Genomic DNA, 19,137 nt, shown 5'->3' on the forward strand with positions numbered 1-19,137 from the left:
CAAGAAAAACAAATATGTAGTACTTGACATTTTTTAATAATGTAAGACATTATAGCAGAACGACATGTTTAAAGGTACAATTACAAATGCGTATGATTTAAATCCGTCAAAATAAATAAAACATTTTTTTAAGTAATTTTAAAGATTTATTTAAAAGAATGTAGTCCGGAACCTTTCTTCACCGGTCGGTGTTTAATCCGGAATATAACGCACAAGCATACTCCTGTCATGATGGCAACTCTAACTAAAGCTTTAAAACCAATCCTGGGAAGGCAGTTGGGAAATACAGCAAAGGCAAGGCATTTTATTTACACGATATGACCAGGGAAACCTTGTAAATACAAATAATAACATTATGTTTATTAGCGAGGCACGTTAGCGTGACATTTCAGCAAGACAAGGTCAGCGCGCGCTAAACAGCAGTTTAGAGTTAGTCCGCATACTTGTATTTTAGCTCATACAGTTCACTTACGTATTTGTACTTTTTGTACATTTATATTTAAAATTACAGTGCGACGTTGCAAAAATACAAATGCGACTGACATGATGTTTCTGCATGATTTCAGAGATTGGCAGTGTTTCAAAACGTAGTGAGCTGCCAACATAGACAACATTTTTTGCATTCTAGTCATGAGATGTTGCTGTCTAAGTAGGCAGCGCACTAGGATTTGAAACACAGTCATGATGCGAGGCATGCTGTAACATCTAATACTTAACGTGTTTAATGTTTTTTTTGTAGGTTTTTGGCGCAGCAGTCAACAGTCAAAGAGGAAAACCTACATATTCAGTGGGTCTATCTATCTATCTATCTATCTATCTATCTATCTATCGCAGTCAAAAGATTTGTATATTTTTTTTTAAGTCTCTTCTGCAAACCAAGCCTGCGTTTATTTGATCCAAAGTACAGCAAAAACAGTTAAAATTAAGTATTTTTACTATTTAAAAAAAACGTTTTTGTATTTGTCTATGTTTTAAAATGTAATTTATTTCTGTGATTTCAAAGTTGAATTTTTAGCATCATCACTCCAGTCACATGATCCTTCGGAAGTCATTCTAATATTTGGATATGCTGCTCAAAAAACATTTATTATTATTATGTTGAAAAAAGCTGAGTACATTTTTTTCAGGTTTCTTTGATGAATAGAACGTTCAGAAGAATGGCATTTATCTGAAATAGATTTTGTGTCATTATAAATGTCTTTATCATCACTTTTGATCAATTTAACGCATCTTTGCTAAATAAAAGAATGTGTATAAAGTTAGTAAAAGTTTAGTGTATAATGTTACAAAAGCTTATAATTTCAGATAAATAATAATCTATGGATCCTTCTATTCATTAAAGAATCCTAAAAAAAATATACTCATCTGTATTAAATATTGACAATAATAATAAAAATGTTTCTTGAATGGCAAATCAGCATATTAGAATGATTTCTGAAGGATCATGTGATGCTAAAGACTGGAGTAATGATGCTAAAAATGTAGATTTGATCACAGGAATAAATTACATTTCAAAATATATTCAAATAGAAAGCAGTTATTTTAAATAGTAAAAATATTTGACAATATCACTGCTTTTGCTGTACTTTGGATCAAATAAATGCAGGCTTGGTGAGCAGAAGAGACTTCTTTAAAAAGCATTAAAAATCTTATTGTATTATTGATTATAAGAATGCCTTATGTGAGCTTAAGGAGTAAAAAATGAATTGCAGTACCTAATTCTCTGTTTTTTCTGTTTTTTTTTTTTTTTTTTTTTAAATAAATTCTTCACCTCTGACCTCTGTCTTGAAGGGACAAATCATAGTAAGTATGGAGTAACTTAAAAGCAAACATAAAATCATGTTGCCCATTACCTCAGTTATTTCCATAATTATCATGCACATGTAATATGGCCACTGAATATTTATTTATTGTTTATTTGCAGCCTCCTCCCGCCAAGTATGGAGGCCGGCATACTGTAACATTGATTCCCGGAGATGGGATTGGACCAGAACTGCTTAACCACGTGCGGGAGCTCTTCAGGTTTGTCAAATCAATACTTTACAAAAACATAAATAGAGGCTGATATTAATGTAGTGCCACATTAAGATTTTCCTGTTGGATCATAGGTTCAGTTGTGTTCCTGTGGACTTTGAGGTGGTGCATGTAGATTCTGCATCAACCAGTGAGGACGACATCAACAATGCCATTACGGCCATTCGCCGCAATGGAGTTGCTCTTAAAGGTCTGTACATCCGGATTATATTTGTTCCTCTATTCTTTGTGAGATTTTAGATAACAAAAATCTTATTTTCCCAGGTAACATTGAGACCAACCACACAATGCCCTCTAACCACAAGTCACGAAACAATCTTCTACGGTAAGCTTGAAAGACGAATGATTATACAGTTAATATTTTATACCATCCTCATTAGATGTTTATGCTGTTATATGAAAGTGGTTAATGTTGTTGGGGCCCCTCAGTTTGAGTTTGATGAGTGATGGCAGAGTACCTCAGATTTGGCCCATGACTGTGCATCTAGACAGATTCACCTCCGTTCGCTCTCAGCACAGCTGTCACTTTCTCTCTCTCAGCACGAGTCTGGATCTGTATGCCAATGTGATGCACTGCCAGTCACTTCCTGGAGTCCAGACGCGCCACAAAAACATCGACATCATAATCATTAGAGAAAACACAGAGGGCGAGTACAGCAGTCTGGAGCATGAGGTCAGAATTTTTCCGCACCCGCTCAACAGACTTTCACACAGCTTCATCTGTTTCTCACACATATTACCCATACAGGGTGTCGACATATATGTGTGAATTAATCGGTGAAGATATTAAAATGTATTATTCTATTAGACAAAGTGCAAAAGTAAAATACACCATCGTTTAAATATTTTTTTGGCAAGACTAAATTGTCAGCAGCCATTACTCCAGTTTTCAGTGTCACATGATCAGAAATCATTTTTATATACTGATTCGTTGCTCAAGAAATGTATTATTATCCGTATGCGGAAACAAAACTCTTGTGCTGCTTACATTTTTATGGAAATTGTGATACTTTTTTTTGAAATTCTGTGAATGGAAAGTTAAAAAGTTCAAAAAAACATTTTTAATTAAAAATAGAAATACTTTGTAATGTAAATAAATGTCTTCACTGTCTCTTTTGATCAACTGAATGCATCCTTGCTGAATAAAAGTATTCATGTTTTTAATTTCTGACCCCAAGCTGTTGAATGGTAGTGTACAATAAAATGTTCATTATTTAAAATCAATGTCTCAATGTCATTTAGGGAAATCTGTATACAATAGAAATATATATTATATATTTTATATATGTATTCTATAGTATATATACTGTAGACAATACATTTCATTAATTGTTCATACGCGACCAGTCAAAAGTTTTTGAACAGTAAGTTTTTTTTTTTTTTTTTTTTTTAAGTCTCTTCTGCTCACCCAGCCTGAATTTATTTGATCCAAAGTACAGCAAATACAGTAAAATTTGGAAATATTTTTACTATTTAAAATAACCGTTTTCTATTCGAATTTATTTTAAAATGTAATTTATTATAGCATCATTACTTCGGTCACATAATCCTTTAGAAATCATTCTAATATTTTGATTTGCTGCTCAAAAACATTATAATTATTTTGAAAACAGCTGAGTAGAAATCTGAAATTTTTTGTAACATTATAAATGTCTTTATCATCACTTTGGATCAATTTAAAGCATCCTTGCTAAATTAAAATATTAAATGTTACAAAAGCTTTTCATTTCAGATAAATTCTGATCTTTGGATCTTTCTATTCATCAAAGAATCCTGAAAAAAATGTACTCAACAGTTTTAAATATCGATGATAATAATAAAAAATGTTTCTTTAATGTTTCATTAAAATGATTTCTGAAGGATCATGCTAAAGTATAATGCTGAGAATTTAGCTTCGATCACAGAAATAAATTACATTTAAAAAAAAAAACAGAAAGCAGTTATTTTAAATAGTAAAAATATTTCACAATATTACTGCTTTTGCTGTATTTTGGATCAAATAAATTCAGGCTTGGTGAGACACTTTCTATGCGTCCTCATTCTTGTGTAAAATCTTTTTTTTTATATGTTTTCTTTTTTGGTCTATATCATAGTATAAATAATCATCATATCCTGTGTTTTTCAGAGTGTAACTGGAGTTGTAGAGTCTCTGAAAATCATCACACGGAACAACTCCCTCCGCATCGCTGACTATGCTTTCAAACTGGCCCGAGAGAAAGGTCGCCGCAGGGTCACGGCTGTCCACAAGGCTAACATCATGTTAGTCAGTCAACTCCTTCGTCATCTGCACTATTAATTCACAGCTGTATCAAAGCAGAGAATGTCACTGGTCTCGTAATGTGTTCTCACTCTCTTCAGGAAACTGGCGGATGGACTGTTTTTGCAGTGCTGTAAGGAGGTGGCCTCTGGATACCCAGACATTGAGTTTGATAGTATGATTGTCGACAACACCACCATGCAGGTGAGGTCTTCATGCACAAATAATCAAACAAATAACAAATTTTGATGTTCATGAGAAAGCAAAAAACTCTACCTTCACTGTGATTATGTTCTATCTTTCAGCTTGTTTCCAGGCCCCACCAGTTTGATGTCATGGTGATGCCTAACCTCTATGGAAATGTGGTCAGCAATGTGTGTGCAGGACTGGTGGGAGGACCCGGTCTGGTGCCTGGTGCCAACTACGGGCGAGACTATGCTGTGTTTGAAACGGTTGGTCTGAAGAAAAAGACAGGCGATTAGAACAATCCTGACTTGCTGGTAGCCAGCTATGTAAAACAACAGATTTAGGAACGGATGCCTCAGTAAGCTTAATATGGCTAGCATATGACACTACTGTAAAAAAAAATACAGTTTCAAAAAGTTGGGGTCAGTATGATTTTTTTTTTTTTTCATTAATACTTTGATTTAGCATTAAATTGATGAGAAGTGACAGTAAAGACATTTATGATGTTATAAAAGAATGTTCTTTTGGTTGTTCTATTCATCAAAAAATGTGTCACGATTACCACAAAAATATTAATTATGATTCATATTAATAAGAAGTGTTTCTTAAGCACCAAATCACAATATTAGAATGATTTCTGAAGGATCATGTGACACTGAAGACTGAAGTAATGCTGAAAATTCAGGAACTCAGGAATTAATTACATTTTTAAATATATTTTACTAAATCATTTTAAATGATAATATTATTATTTCACAATATATCTGCTCTTATTATATTTTTATCAAATAAATGCAGCCTTAGTGAACAAAAGATACTTTTAAAAGCATTAAAAATATTTTTACAGCAGTGTACCTCTCTGTAGTTTAACTACTGAGTGAATGTCTGGACTGATCAGTATTTACAATCCAGAGTTTATGATGTGCTTGTGTATTTAAATATATAGGAAGATGCATTTTCATGTCACTTAAGTTGAAATGTAAATTTAAGTTGACACTTGAATAACTAGCATTAAATTTGTAATGACAGGCCACCAGAAATACAGGAAAGAGTATTGCCAACAGGAACATTGCCAACCCCACTGCCATGCTGCTTGCCAGCTGCCTCATGTTAGATCATCTCAAGTAAGTAATGAATGAGGAGTTTGTGTGTGTTATTTCATAAGTGTCAACACTTATTATGGTAATTTTGCTTATTTTTGCCTTCTGGTTGTTTGTCCACTCTTACATATCCTAACTCAAAGGGATAGTTCACCAAAAAATGAAAATTCTGTCATTAATTACTCAACCTCAAGACTTTTTTGTTCTGACCCTGCATAGACAGCAATGCAACCGACACATTCAACGCTCAGAAAGCTAGTAAGGACATTGTTAAAATAGTCCATGTGACATCAGTGGTTCAACGTTAAAGGGGTCATATGATATGATTTCATGTTTTCTTTTGTCTTTGGAGTGTTAAATGCTGTTTGTGCATATATAAAACCTGTAAAGTTGCAAAGAATAAAGTCTCAAACCCATAGAGATATTCTTTATAAAAGTTAAGACTCAGCCACGCCTTCCTAAAATGGCTCATTCAAACACACCCCCACGTCAACATCACGTGTGGGAAGATTTGCATAACAGCGCCCAAATGTATACACAGAGAAAGAAGGCATAACATTTATTCTCATTGCAATATTGTTGCAGCCGCCGCCATGTTGCGGAGACGCTGTGTGTTTCTAGAAACTACTAGAAATCAGTGGTTAAGTTATATTTTCAATACTGTTCCAGAACAGTACAACACAAATATTTGAGTGTGTGCAGCGCATTTTACTGAGGACTGTTTCCTGAACCTGGGAGACTAGCCTACAATTCTGGCTGTGCACACTATAGAGTGAGGCAATTTCAACTTTGCAAGGACAGTCTGCTGCTTCTGACTCACAGCCTGTAAGTACGTTTTCATGTTCAGTACAGCATTTTCACCCCTTGTCCCGCACGTCGCATATTGAGAAAATGTTTTTCATCAGTCTGTTGGTTTTTGTCACATTAAGAAAATGTACATACATTCTTTTGGCTTTTTAAGAAAGCTAATTATTTTCATTTTTTTGCGGCGTAGTTTCCGTGCAAGCGATGTGTGGACCTCTAAGTGATCTAGCACCACCAACAGAAATGGTCGAGCGCACACGGAAAATTCATTTGAACCAGCATAAGAGTAGTAAATGTATCTGTCCCGCAGCAGATCTATTGCCAGGTGGTCACCCTTACCATGGCACACTTATGTGCATTCTAGGGGTCCACCGATTATTGGCGCCGATATTAAGCATATATATAGTGATATTATTATAGCGATATTAAGTTTTTTGTCAGAGCTGTAGTAATTCTTAATTTTGACATTCATTTTAATTTTTACACCAGACATATATATATATATATATATATATATATATATGTATATATATATATATACAGTGGGTACGGAAAGTATTCAGACCCCCTTAAATTTTTCGCTCTTTGTTATATTGCAGCCATTTGCTAAAATCATTTAAGTTCATTTTTTTTCCTCATTAATGTACACACAGCACCCCATATTGACAGAAAAACACAGAATTGTTGACATTTTTGCAGATTTATTAAAAAAGAAAAACTGAAATATCACATGGTCCTAAGTATTCAGACCCTTTGCTGTGACACTCATATACTGAACTCAGGTGCTGTCCATTTCTTCTGATCATCCTTGAGATGGTTCTACACCTTCATTTGAGTCCAGCTGTGTTTGATTATACTGACTGGACTTGATTAGGAAAGCCACACACCTGTCTATATAAGACTTTACAGCTCACAGTGCATGTCAGAGCAAATGAGAATCATGAGGTCAAAGGAACTGCCTGAAGAGCTCAGAGACAGAATTGTGACAAGGCACAGATCTGGCCAAGGTTACAAAAACATTTCTGCTGCACTTAAGGTTCCTAAGAGCACAGTGGCCTCCATAATCCTTAAATGGAAGACGTTTGGGACGACCAGAACCCTTCCTAGAGCTGGCCGTCCGGCCAAACTGAGCTATCGGGGGAGAAGAGCCTTGGTGAGAGAGGTAAAGAAGAACCCAAAGATCACTGTGGCTGAGCTTCAGAGATGCAGTCGGGAGATGGGAGAAAGTTGTAGAAAGTCAACCATCACTGCAGCCCTCCACCAGTCGGGGCTTTATGGCAGAGTGGCCCGACGGAAGCCTCTCCTCAGTGCAAGACACATGAAAGCCCACCTGAAGGACTCCAAGATGGTGAGAAATAAGATTCTCTGGTCTGATGAGACCAAGATAGAACTTTTTGGCCTTAATTCTAAGCGGTATGTGTGGAGAAAACCAGGCACTGCCCATCACCTGTCCAATACAGTCCCAACAGTGAAGCATGGTGGTGGCAGCATCATGCTGTGGGGGTGTTTTTCAGCTGCAGGGACAGGACGACTGGTTGCAATCGAGGGAAAGATGAACACGGCAAGTACAGGGATATCCTGGACGAAAACCTTCTCCAGACTGCTCAGGACCTCAGACTGGGCCAAAGGTTTACCTTCCAACAAGACAATGACCCTAAGCACACAGCTAAAATAACGAAGGAGTGGCTTCACAACAACTCCGTGACTGTTCTTGAATGGTCCAGCCAGAGCCCTGACTTAAACCCAATTGAGCATCTCTGGAGAGACCTAAAAATGGCTGTCCACCAACGTTTACCATCCAACCTGACAGAACTGGAGAGGATCTGCAAGGAGGAATGGCAGAGGATCCCCAAATCCAGGTGTGAAAAACTTGTTGCATCTTTCCCAAAAAGACTCATGGCTGTATTAGATCAAAAGGGTGCTTCTACTAAATACTGAGCAAAGCGTCTGAATACTTAGGACCATGTGATATTTCAGTTTTTCTTTTTTAATAAATCTGCACAAATGTCAACAATTCTGTGTTTTTCTGTCAATATGGGGTGCTGTGTGTACATTAATGAGGAAAAAAAATGAACTTAAATGATTTTAGCAAATGGCTGCAATATAACAAAGAGCGAAAAATTTAAGGGGGTCTGAATACTTTCCGTACCCACTGTATATATATATATATATATATATATATATATATTTTTTTTTTTTTTTTTTTTTCTTTGCTCAAAAAAATTATTCTCATAGCTTCATAACATTTAAAATTTAACCACTGATGTCACATGGACTATTTTAATGATGTCCTTACTACCTTTCTGGGACTTGAACGTGGTATACAGGGGTCAGAAAGCTCTCTGATTTAATCCAAAATATCTTAATTTGTGTTTTGAAGATGAACAAAGGTCTTACGGGTTTGGAATGACACGAGGGTGAGTAATTAATGACAGAATTTTCATTTTTGGGTGAACTATGCTTTTAACAAACAACCAGAATTGTCCTGTTATATAAAATCAGCTAATATGCACTGACAGCATTTTGTATTACTGTAGTGCATTGCTTAGGATATGAGTTTTCTATTTCTATCTTCTATTTCTCTTCAGACTTCATGACTATGCCAACATGGTCCGAGGTGCAATTCTCACCACCATGAATGAGACCAGGGTAAGTCACACCTGCACTTTCTAACTTATTAAAGGAGAAGTCCACTTCCAGAACAACAATTTACAGATAATGTACTCACCCCCCTTGTCATCCAAGATGTTCATGTCTGTCTTTCTTCAGTTGTAAAGAAAACATTTCAGCATTTTTCTTAATATAATGGGGACTGCTATGGTGCCCTATGTTTGAACTTCCAAAATGCAGTTTAAATGCGGCTTCAAACGATCCCATATGTGGTTATAAACGGTCCCAGCCGAGGAAGAAGGGTCTTATCTAGCATAACGATTGGTTATTTTCATAAAAATAATACAATTTATATATTTTTTAATGTCAAATGCTCATCTTGTCTTACTCTTCCTGAACTCTATGTATTGTAGCTCAAGACAGGGTATGTCGAAAAACTCTGACCATATTTTCTCCCTCAACTTCAAAATCGTCATACTTAAAAAAAAATATCGCTGTTTTACCTTGTTTGTTAAAGGTGTTTGATCTTCTTTGCATGTTCACTTTGCAAAGACTCGGTCGGAACTTCTGCAATAACGTAGGATGATTTTTAAATGATTTTTGAAGTTGAGGGAGAAAATACGGTCTGAGTTTAAGAGATAAGACACTTCTTCCTCAGCTGGGATCGTTTACAGCCGCATTTAAATTGCATTTTGGAAGTTCAAACTCGGGGCACCATCAGTCCATTATATGAAGAAAAATTCTTAAGTGTTTTCCTCAAAAAAACATAATTTCTTTACGACTGAAGAAAGAAAGACATGAACATCTTGGATGACAAGGGAGTGAGTACATTATTTGTAAATTGTTGTTCTGGAAGTGGACTTCTCCTTTAACCTACCTGTTCACATTTTAGGGTTGGTCTTGCACATTACGTAAAGCAGGTTTTAGATCATAGCTGACTTTAGTAAATAAGAATTTTGTGTGAATACCTGTTCCTCAAGGTACCAGACATTCTTAACATTCTTTGGATTGGTGCATAAAAGAACTCTTTTTAGTAATTAGTAATTTTGTATCACTGTATGTATCATAATATAGTTATGTGAGTTATTGTTACAGTAAAAATAGGAGCTCACCAAGTGCAACCATTTGATATAGTCAAAATAATGGTGCTCTACATAGTCCAAAATATGTATAAAACCATGTAGATTTTTTAAAATAACAAATCTTAATGGTTTTTCTACTACATATTTCAGTAAGAGACACCATTTACATTATATTAAGCAATTTAAGTCTTAATATCCAGGGTTCCATTTAAAAAAATATTACTCCTATTTCTATGTGAGGTTCTTAGTGTCAGAATAGTATTTTTTCAGTTTTAACAATCAGAATCAAATAATTTTCAGAAGAGTCCAGATGCTTGTTGCTTAGTTCTGTCATATGTTGTAATGTTTTCTGTATTGTTTCATGTTGTAGTTGCACACAGTTGACATTGGGGGTCAGGGCACTACCTCAGAAGTGGTTCAGTCCATCATGAGGATCATCCAGAGCGGCGGCCCCCTCACCACTGAGATCTAAACAGAGTCAGCGTCACTCCACCGCTGTCTGGTACTGAGTGTTTCTTGCACATCATTTTTTTTCTAATATAATCCATTAAAAGGTGCCAACAAGTTATTCTAAATGCCATTTCCTGTTTGGTAGGGCTTTTAATGTTGTGTCTGTGATTGTTGATGCAGTTCTGGCTTTCAATAATATCTTTTCCTCCTGTGTTTTATTTTCAGCTTCTTAAGGACATCTGCACATCATTTTATGTCTCAATAATGTTGCTTTCGCTTAAGACAAGAGATTTATTCTTGAATCCTGCAGTCCTTACGGGAATCAGGGGTGGAGATGTTGTCACATGAAATACAGCATACATAATTGTGATTGTGGTGTTTCTTGGGCGTAGTGGTCTTTCCATGGAAACTGCAGTTTTTAGATTTATCAGATTGTATCTTAAAGGTTATATTGTTTTAATGCTATGCTAATACAGTATTTATAAAGAGGGTCCTGCGTTGGATTTGTGTTTCCGCTGCTCACTTGCATTCCATATTTTATCCATTCTTACCATGTTATCCTCAAACACAACATAGTAATTTTGAGTTTATACCTCTTATGTTTACTTTAATGACCCTGAACAAATCTCCAACTGTACACTTACAATATTATACTTGTATAAACTGCAGCATTTTACTTTTTTACGGCCTTAAAAAGTTGGGTGTTTAAATGGAATTTATATTCTGGATGTCCATGAGATTATATTGTTCTTTAGACTTTATGCTGTGGTATTATTTATGATCAATATTCAATGTTGATCTAATGTTACATCAGTTAGTTTGGGTCTTTATGTTCTAAGTTTTTTTTTGTAAGTTTAAACTTTAATTTTAAGTCATCCAAGTCATTTCCTAGTTGAGAACCACTGCTGTAAGAGGTTAAAAATCTAGACTGTTGCACAAATCCTTAATGACTCACTGGTAATATCAAGACATACTAAATAAAATCATTGTTATCATGTTAAAATGTTTTGCTTGTTGTGTTATCTTAAACTGGTATAATCACTGGCAACATCAAGTTGAACACAGGCTGAGAAATTGGATGTGCTTTAAAGGGATAGGTTACCCAAAAATCAAAATTACCCCATGATTTACTCACCCTCAGACCTTCCTAGGTGTATATGACCTTCTTCTTTCAGATGGATACAGTTGGAATTATTTTAAAAAAAATTCAAGCTTTATAATGGCAGTGAATGGGTGTTGAGATTTTGAAGCCCAATAAAGTGCATCCATCCATCATAAAAAACACTCCACACAGCTCCAAGGGTGTGGCCTTCTGAAGTAAACTGATGCATTTGTGTAAAAAAATATATCTATATTTAAACCTTATAAACCGTTAATGAGAGAGTGGCGTTCTGTCGGATGACGTGGTGAGAATGTGCTAGTCTTGCGAGAACCAAATTTTGTTTATAGCAAAGGAAAACCAGTCTCCTCTTGGCTTATATTGAAATCCTTTGACTTTTTTCTTTACAAATCCTTGTTTTTATACTTCTAATTCGTGACTGGTGTTTTGTTTTGCTCTCTCATCTGCGCATCTTACGCTATGCCTACGTCTACGTCATCCGCTAGAACGCCACTCTCTTGTTAACACGTGTACGACAGGTAGTGGAGGCTAGCTAGATTACAGCTTATAAAGTTGAATAAATAAGAATATTTTTTATTAACCTCCCAGAGCTGTGTGGAGCACTTTTTATGATGGATGGACGCATTTTATTGGACTTCAAAATCTGAACGCCCATTCACTGCCATTATAAAGCTGAAAAGAGCCAGGACATTTTTAATATAAGTCTGATTGTATTTGTCTGAAAGAAGAAAGACATATACACCTAAGTTGGTTTGAGGGTGAGTTAATCATGGGGCAATTTTAATTTTTAGGCAGGCTATCCCTTTAATACTCCCCCATAATGCACATTTAAACATTTTAGTTTTTAACATCTCAAATACCAAATTAAAATCTTGGAGTCCATGGTCACTAAGGTAAATTTGAGTTGAATCTGTGTATTAGATAAGGGACGTATTCAAAAATATGTACTGTTGAGGCTTTGGGAGCAGGAGATTTGGCAGTACAAAAAAAACAGATTCTGAGCGAACACTGGTGACAAGAAAACATCAACACTCCACTTGAAGGATTATCCCTCTTTCAGGGCCTTTGCCAAATGTCCTGTATGACTCTGAACTAAGAAAAACAAAATTGGGAGGTTACTGTTTTCCTGCAGACATTGCTACTTCCAAGCCAACACACTGCCTAAAAGATTGATGCATCAAGTGTGAGTCTGGGCACTAGAGGGCAACAAATCACAGATAAATGTATCTTTGTAGGTAACCAATAAAGTCTGTTCAAATTGATTCTCAGCCATAAAACCACATGCACAGTTTTCGTAAATAACATGACAGGCTGACAGTCTGCTGACATCAATTTCTTTTTGGATTGTTTACAGCTGGACCTTCACGTGTGGAAAAAACAGCCTGCTGTTCTGAGTGGGAAACCCAAGGGACAGACTCAAATCTTATAAAATAATATTAGGAACCTAAATGGAAGTATAATTTCCAATAACACGAGTCAGAAGAAATAGCAATTTCCCACTGCAGTTTAACAATCTTTGCGATCGCTAACAAAATACAGCAGCTGGGGAAAATATGTGGAATGTTATTCATAGTAGATTATGCAAGTTTATGAACTAACAGACATGTCAAGGGCTATATAATGTTGTGATTAAATATCCTGTAGGCCTTCTGCATCAAGTGTTTCCAATAAGAGTGGTGTGAGATGGCTTGTAAAAAGCAGTCAGTATCAGAACACAGAGACTGATAAAGGTCATGCAAAAAAACTGGATGCGCTGAACTGCATGTTCTTAAGTTATTTTCATGTCCATGTATTTACTTATTTGTTGGGTAGTCTTTGTAATAAACAGGATGATGTACAGTGAGTCGATCGATGGATCCACCTTTTTTCTGAGTAACTGATGAACGCTGATCATCCTAACTTCCGTTTGGGGGCTCTCGTGTTCCGGTCATAGAAATCCGTGTTAAAAGATCGACTGGATTAAACTTAAACTTCTTCAATATAACTAGATATAAAAATGTGCGCAGGGTTAAGCTGTGCTGTTATTGGCTGCCACAGTAACAGCAATTTACTGTACTGTTTTCATTATCAGCAAATCTACCCGTGACGATGACAGAAAAATAACTGAGCTTTGCTTACAGCGCTTAAGTTAAATACTGTGTGTGAAATAATAATATAATGTGTGCATATATCATTTTGAGGACAAAATCCTGTGAATTCCACCTTTCAAGAGCTGTTTCCCTTAACCTCACGTCACTTCTTGTCATCTTCCTACACATTAAACTTATGACAAGTGAGTTACTGCAAAAAGACGGTCACTGCGACATTGTAAAGTGAGGAAACTATGACGCCATGTGCTTTTAAAAACATTTCCATAAATTTAACGTTATATTACTGGGCCATAATTTGACTAGAAACCCCAAAGACTGGACATGTAAAGCATTGTTCCTGTCGGGCGAGACGTCCGCGTTCAGGAAAAGGTGGATAGCAAAATAAAACAAAACAAAAATGTGATTTTACATTAACTTTTTGCATTGCCTTACAGTGTGTTTGAATTCATGCCACAAAATTCCAATAAAGCTGAGATCAGTATTGAATTTTCATTCTTATATGTGACCCTGGACCACAAAAACCAGTGATAAGTAGCACGGGTTGAAGCAATACATTGTATGGGTCAAAATTATCGATTTTTCTTTTATGGCAAAAATCATTAGGATGTTAAGTAAAGATCATGTTCCATTAAGATATTTTCTAAATGTCCTACTGTAAATATATCAAAACTTTTGATTAGTAATATGCATTGCTAAAAACTTTTCTCAACATTTATTTATTTTTCTTGCACCCTCAGATTCCAGATTTTCAAATAGTTGTCAGCCAAATACTGTCCTCTCTTAGAGGGGTCATCGGATGCCCATTTTCCACAAGTTGATATGATTCTTTAGGGTCTTAATAAGAAGTCTATAATATACTTTGCTTAAAAATTCTCAATGGTTGTGTAAAACAACACCCTTTTTACCTTGTCAAAATGAGCTCCTATTCTGAGGGATTGTTCCTTTAAATGCAAACAAGCTCCTGCTCTGAGAGATTGTTTACTTTAGCCGCATTTAACGCGTTTAGCCGCGAAATTTGCTAACTAGCACGTTATTAGGAAAGGTGATTGCAGAGATTCATCAAAAAACTTATACTCACTTGTGCTGTAGGTGAAGCTGGATCACGAATGATTTGCGTGAACATAGACGCATTTATGTAGATCGGGAGCCGCATTCCCTTCACAAACAAACGTAATCCACTGCATCTTCAGCAGCTCAAATGTCGGGAGTAAATGACGACCACTATGTTCATTATTACATCCAGCAACACAACACCTCATTCGCTCAATCAGTGATATTCTTGTCTAACTTCCTGCATGGAAACAATGGAGGTCAGACTGTTACAGCTGATCTGAGGTAAGACGCTCATGTCAATCAACTATGGTGGGAGTGCCCTCTGTGGGTGTGACGCCACACCGGCAGGCATCTGAGAATGGCTCGATTAGACAAAAGGGGATATTATTTTTACAGATTAATTAAAAACCACTGCATGGATTTTTATCATTATAGGGATTTGTACATACACTGCCAACACACATTAATGTTGAAACAACATGTAAAAGTGAACTTTGCATCCGATGACCCCTTTAACAAACCATACTTCAATGGAAAGCTTATTTTTTCAGATGATGTATAAATATTAGTTTTAAAAAATTGACTGTTACGACTCGTTTTGTAGTTCAGGGTCACTTATGTATAAGGGTTCTAATCATGGTCATGATCTCACTACTTGAGAACTTCTCAGACACAGACGCCATGTATTTTGCTTCAGAATTTCCTGAAACAATTCGGATTTTATTGATCTCTTCACGATTGTAAACTCTCAAGGCGGTAAATCATATTGGATATTGCTGTGTGCTTGTCAGATTCACAAGTGTTTTTTTCTCCTGTTCTAACTGCAGGATCCCAACTGCATCTGAAGAAAGGATGTTTTAGCAAATCTTCTTCTGTGATCTTTTAGAATTATGATATGAGGGACAGAATTTGACATGTGGCAGGGCTTGATCAGTCAATCACCTATTTAATGACTGTTTACATCAACATGTTCAGATGAAATCATCACGTATCTGTTCCCATCCAGATCATTTTAAAGGGTTCATGAACTTTTTCAATTATTGGCAGTAAGTGAATGTCAAGGGAACTGCATGGAAATATGTTAAAGGTCAGAGCTTTAGTACTTTTAAACAACTTCTGTTCAGGGCACCTCTTGTTTCCAACATGCATCCCCAGTGTATTAGGAAATAGGTTACTTATTAGATACTTATCGTGTTATGACATGCCGATTTACAATTCCTTTATTTTCTGTGACCTCTGAGCATCTCTATCAATTCTCCATGCCTTTCCATTTAATATGGCAGCACAAAATGAAAACGATCACTTATTTATATGGCACCATTACTTCACCACATTCTTGCTTTCCAACACATTTCCAGCAGCTTTTTTTCAGTCATTTCCTCAGTGGATTTCAGACCCTTGAGTTCAGGATTATAGTTTTCATTGCCCTCATTCGAGCTTTTCACACATTATCATGGTTGATGGATGATGTATTTATATTGCCTTCTGTTGGTATTTAGCCAATTTAAACTATAGCGAGTTAATTCAACTTTGATAACAGATGGAAAGCTTTTTTAAGCATGCGTGTCAAACTTTTACTCAATTCACAATCAAAGTATCAAGTGCAAAACAGATGTATTTGTACTTAAGTATTCAAGAAATGCAAGTGGCTTAAAGAAACAGTTCACTGAAAAATGAAAATTTGCAAAAAATATATTTATCCTAAAGCCATCCAAGGTCTAGACGAGTTTCTTTATCGCAAACAAATTCAGCTGCACTGCATCACTCAGCTTCCATCATTTATCATCTTACGAAGTGAAAAGCTATATTTGTAAGGAACAAATCCATCAAGACCTTTTAAAACTTTCACCTCAGGCCAAAATACCAGTCCATAATCTATTATAGCACTTCCTCCATTGATAAAGTCCATGCCCTGTTTTCTTCCTACATCAATATCCAACGAATATTCATTTAGAGCTGTTTTGAGATAGTAGAGAAAGCGATATTATGGTAGGAGGACTCTCATTCTGACAGCACCCATTTACATCGGAGGATCCATTGATGTAATGCTATATTTCTCTAAATACGTTCTGATAGAGAAACAAACTGTTGGATGGCCTGAGGGTGAGTAATTTTTCAGCAAATTCTGGGTGAACTATTCCTTTAACTTAGCTCATACTTATGTATTTTATAACAGTGCAAAATATGCTGTACAGTATGTTGAAAAATATAAAAAGCTCTTTAAATTTACTGCAGAAGCTTCTGCTTTTGATGGAACTGTATTGTCTGACAATGACTCATTCTCCTTTCCTTCTGTAAGGGGTATTTGTAATTCTCAGCGCAAAATATAACATCAGCCTCAGCTCTTGTCGCATCATTAATAGTTTACTTTTACTGTCATATTGCAACTCTCCTATCATTTCCTGAGCGCTGGAATCATGTCATCAATTATGTGAATGTGTGACCTCCCCCACTCCCTTAAGTTTACATGCAGCAGGTTTTTAGGGAAGACAACACATTAAAAGGGGAATCCATCACATGAGCTGTCAAAGAGCAGCTGTATTCTCTTTTAGCTATACTGCATCCCCCAGTTTCTGTCTCTCCGTCATGACTGCCAAAGACTCGTCTAGAATGTAACTAAGGACATTTATAGAAAGGCAGGGGAGACAAAAAGAATGAGAAAGAGTGAGAACATACAAACAAACATCCCCCTGCCCACCTTGGACTGTTTTTAAAAAGCAAACAGATTTAACTGAAAATCCACCTCAAAACACAAGCCTGATTGCTTCCGCTTTCATTCTTCTTATCAAAAGTATTTTGCATATGCGTGATTGTGATGGCTTTATTTACCATTTGAAGTTAATGTCTAACCACGTAATCAGTCGTAAATGTACTGTAATGCAATTAATAAAAACAAACCAGTGAGCCTCTCCCCAGCTAACAAAAACAAGAATGTTTTTCTAACGTTTCCCATTAAGTTATGAAAACATTATTTCTGAAAGTTCTCTCATCCAGGTTAAATGTTTTAAAGTCATTTTTTTTTTTGGTTATGTGGAGGTAAAGGAATATTCAATTTTATTATTTTTCATTATGGGAATGTTACTTTCAAATACTCTCTGAACATTCTAAAACAAGTAGTAACTTTTAAAAAATGTTAATTATTTGACCAAAATAAGAGGGATCATACAAAATGCATGTTGTTGTTTATTCAGTACTGACCTGAATAAGATATTTCACGTAAAATATGTTTACATATAGTTTACAAGAGAAAATAATAGTTGAATTTATAAAAATGACCCTGGTCAAAAGTTTACACCCCTGTGATTCTTAATACTATGTCGTTACCTGAATGATCCACAGCTGTTTTTTCTTTGGTTTTTTTGTTTAGTAATAGTTGTTCATGAGTCTCCTGTTTGTCTTAAACAGTTAAACTGCCTGCTGTTGTTCAGAAAAATCCTTCATGTCCCACAAATTCTTTGGTTTTCCAGCATTTTTGTGTATTTGAACCCTTTCCAACGACTGTGATTTTGAGATCCATTTTTTCACACTGAGGACAACTGAGGGACTCAAGTAGTAACATTTAAAAAATGTTAGATGAATGTTCAACTAAAATGTTTCAGGTAAAAACTTGCCATGAATAACTAATAAATAATGTTTTTATGCCAACATTTTAAAAACATTAATGATGTTAAAGACCAGACTACTGAAAGGACGATCTCAACTATGTGAAAACATGCAGTTCACGCTTCTTTGATAAAGTGACTTATTATGCAAAAACACTTTTATAAGGTGTTTGAAAACAGTTGTGTGGCCACAGTGTGTGAAAACAACCAGCCTGTAATGGTAAAAATCCACCCACTCATTTTTTTGTAATCCCAATAAATCATAAACAGTTTCTCTAAACATGCGATTCCAGATTTCTCCATATGTACACATCATCGTAGGGAAAAGGTCCCGCCCATTTGTGACGATTAGCATAGACACAGCCCTGAGTGAGAAGCAGCAGTCCGCCATTACTATTTTCTTGCTGTAGCTGCTGGCGATGCAATATCAGCGCCAACAAACATAAGAGTCTTCATAGACTCCATTCATCTGAGCCATGGAGGACACTGTGGTTAAATTGCATTTTCGAAGGAAATGTCCTGGAAATTATTGGCAAGGTCACCTATGTTTAAAGGATCAATACCAATGCTTTGTGCACGAACATCAGCTCCAGACGTATTGCCTTTCTGAAAGAGCTTCTTGGCAGTCTGTAGGGCTAATGTTGCTAAAGCTAGCATTGTCTCTGTCTGTTTTTACTGATGCTGCCTTCACGTGCTATCAGAATGATCGTAAATAGGAATGTGGGAGTTAAAAACTGCATATGAAAGCA

The 19,137-nt window shown here is 35.9% G+C and overlaps 2 protein-coding genes across 2 annotated transcripts in view; both read left to right on the forward strand.

The window, feature by feature from the left end:
• Positions 1-196: 196 nt before the first annotated feature.
• Positions 197-11,134, forward strand: idh3g (isocitrate dehydrogenase (NAD(+)) 3 non-catalytic subunit gamma). The gene is made up of 14 exons (XM_051096673.1): positions 197-294; positions 740-787; positions 1,792-1,803; positions 1,925-2,022; positions 2,109-2,224; positions 2,299-2,359; positions 2,575-2,707; positions 4,160-4,293; positions 4,393-4,495; positions 4,597-4,743; positions 5,507-5,601; positions 8,970-9,030; positions 10,444-10,575; positions 10,749-11,134. Exons 1-13 carry the CDS (start codon positions 229-231, stop codon positions 10,543-10,545), a joined length of 1,176 nt encoding a protein of 391 aa, XP_050952630.1. The 5' UTR covers positions 197-228; the 3' UTR covers positions 10,546-10,575; positions 10,749-11,134.
• A 5,641-nt stretch (positions 11,135-16,775) lies between these two features.
• Positions 16,776-19,137, forward strand: part of avpr2aa (arginine vasopressin receptor 2a, duplicate a) — a 42,121-nt gene continuing 39,759 nt past the window's right edge. The window contains exon 1 of the mRNA XM_051095693.1: positions 16,776-16,889. The gene's annotated coding sequence lies outside the window, so the exon portion shown is untranslated. The remainder of the gene's footprint in view (positions 16,890-19,137) is intronic.

Source organism: Labeo rohita, chromosome 23, assembly GCF_022985175.1.
Source record: "Labeo rohita strain BAU-BD-2019 chromosome 23, IGBB_LRoh.1.0, whole genome shotgun sequence".
In the NCBI taxonomy this organism is placed as follows: domain Eukaryota; kingdom Metazoa; phylum Chordata; class Actinopteri; order Cypriniformes; family Cyprinidae; genus Labeo; species Labeo rohita.

What these genes read in the sequence shown, in the direction of transcription:
- idh3g (XM_051096673.1), top strand. Translation starts at nt 229, where the DNA reads ATGATGGCAACTCTAACTAAAGCTTTAAAACCAATCCTGGGAAGGCAG. An exon ending in ACTATGCTGTGTTTGAAACG is followed by an intron (nt 4,744 to 5,506) that starts GTTGGTCTGAAG and finishes TTGTAATGACAG; the next exon opens with GCCACCAGAAATACAGGAAA. An exon ending in CCACCATGAATGAGACCAGG is followed by an intron (nt 9,031 to 10,443) that starts GTAAGTCACACC and finishes TTCATGTTGTAG; the next exon opens with TTGCACACAGTTGACATTGG.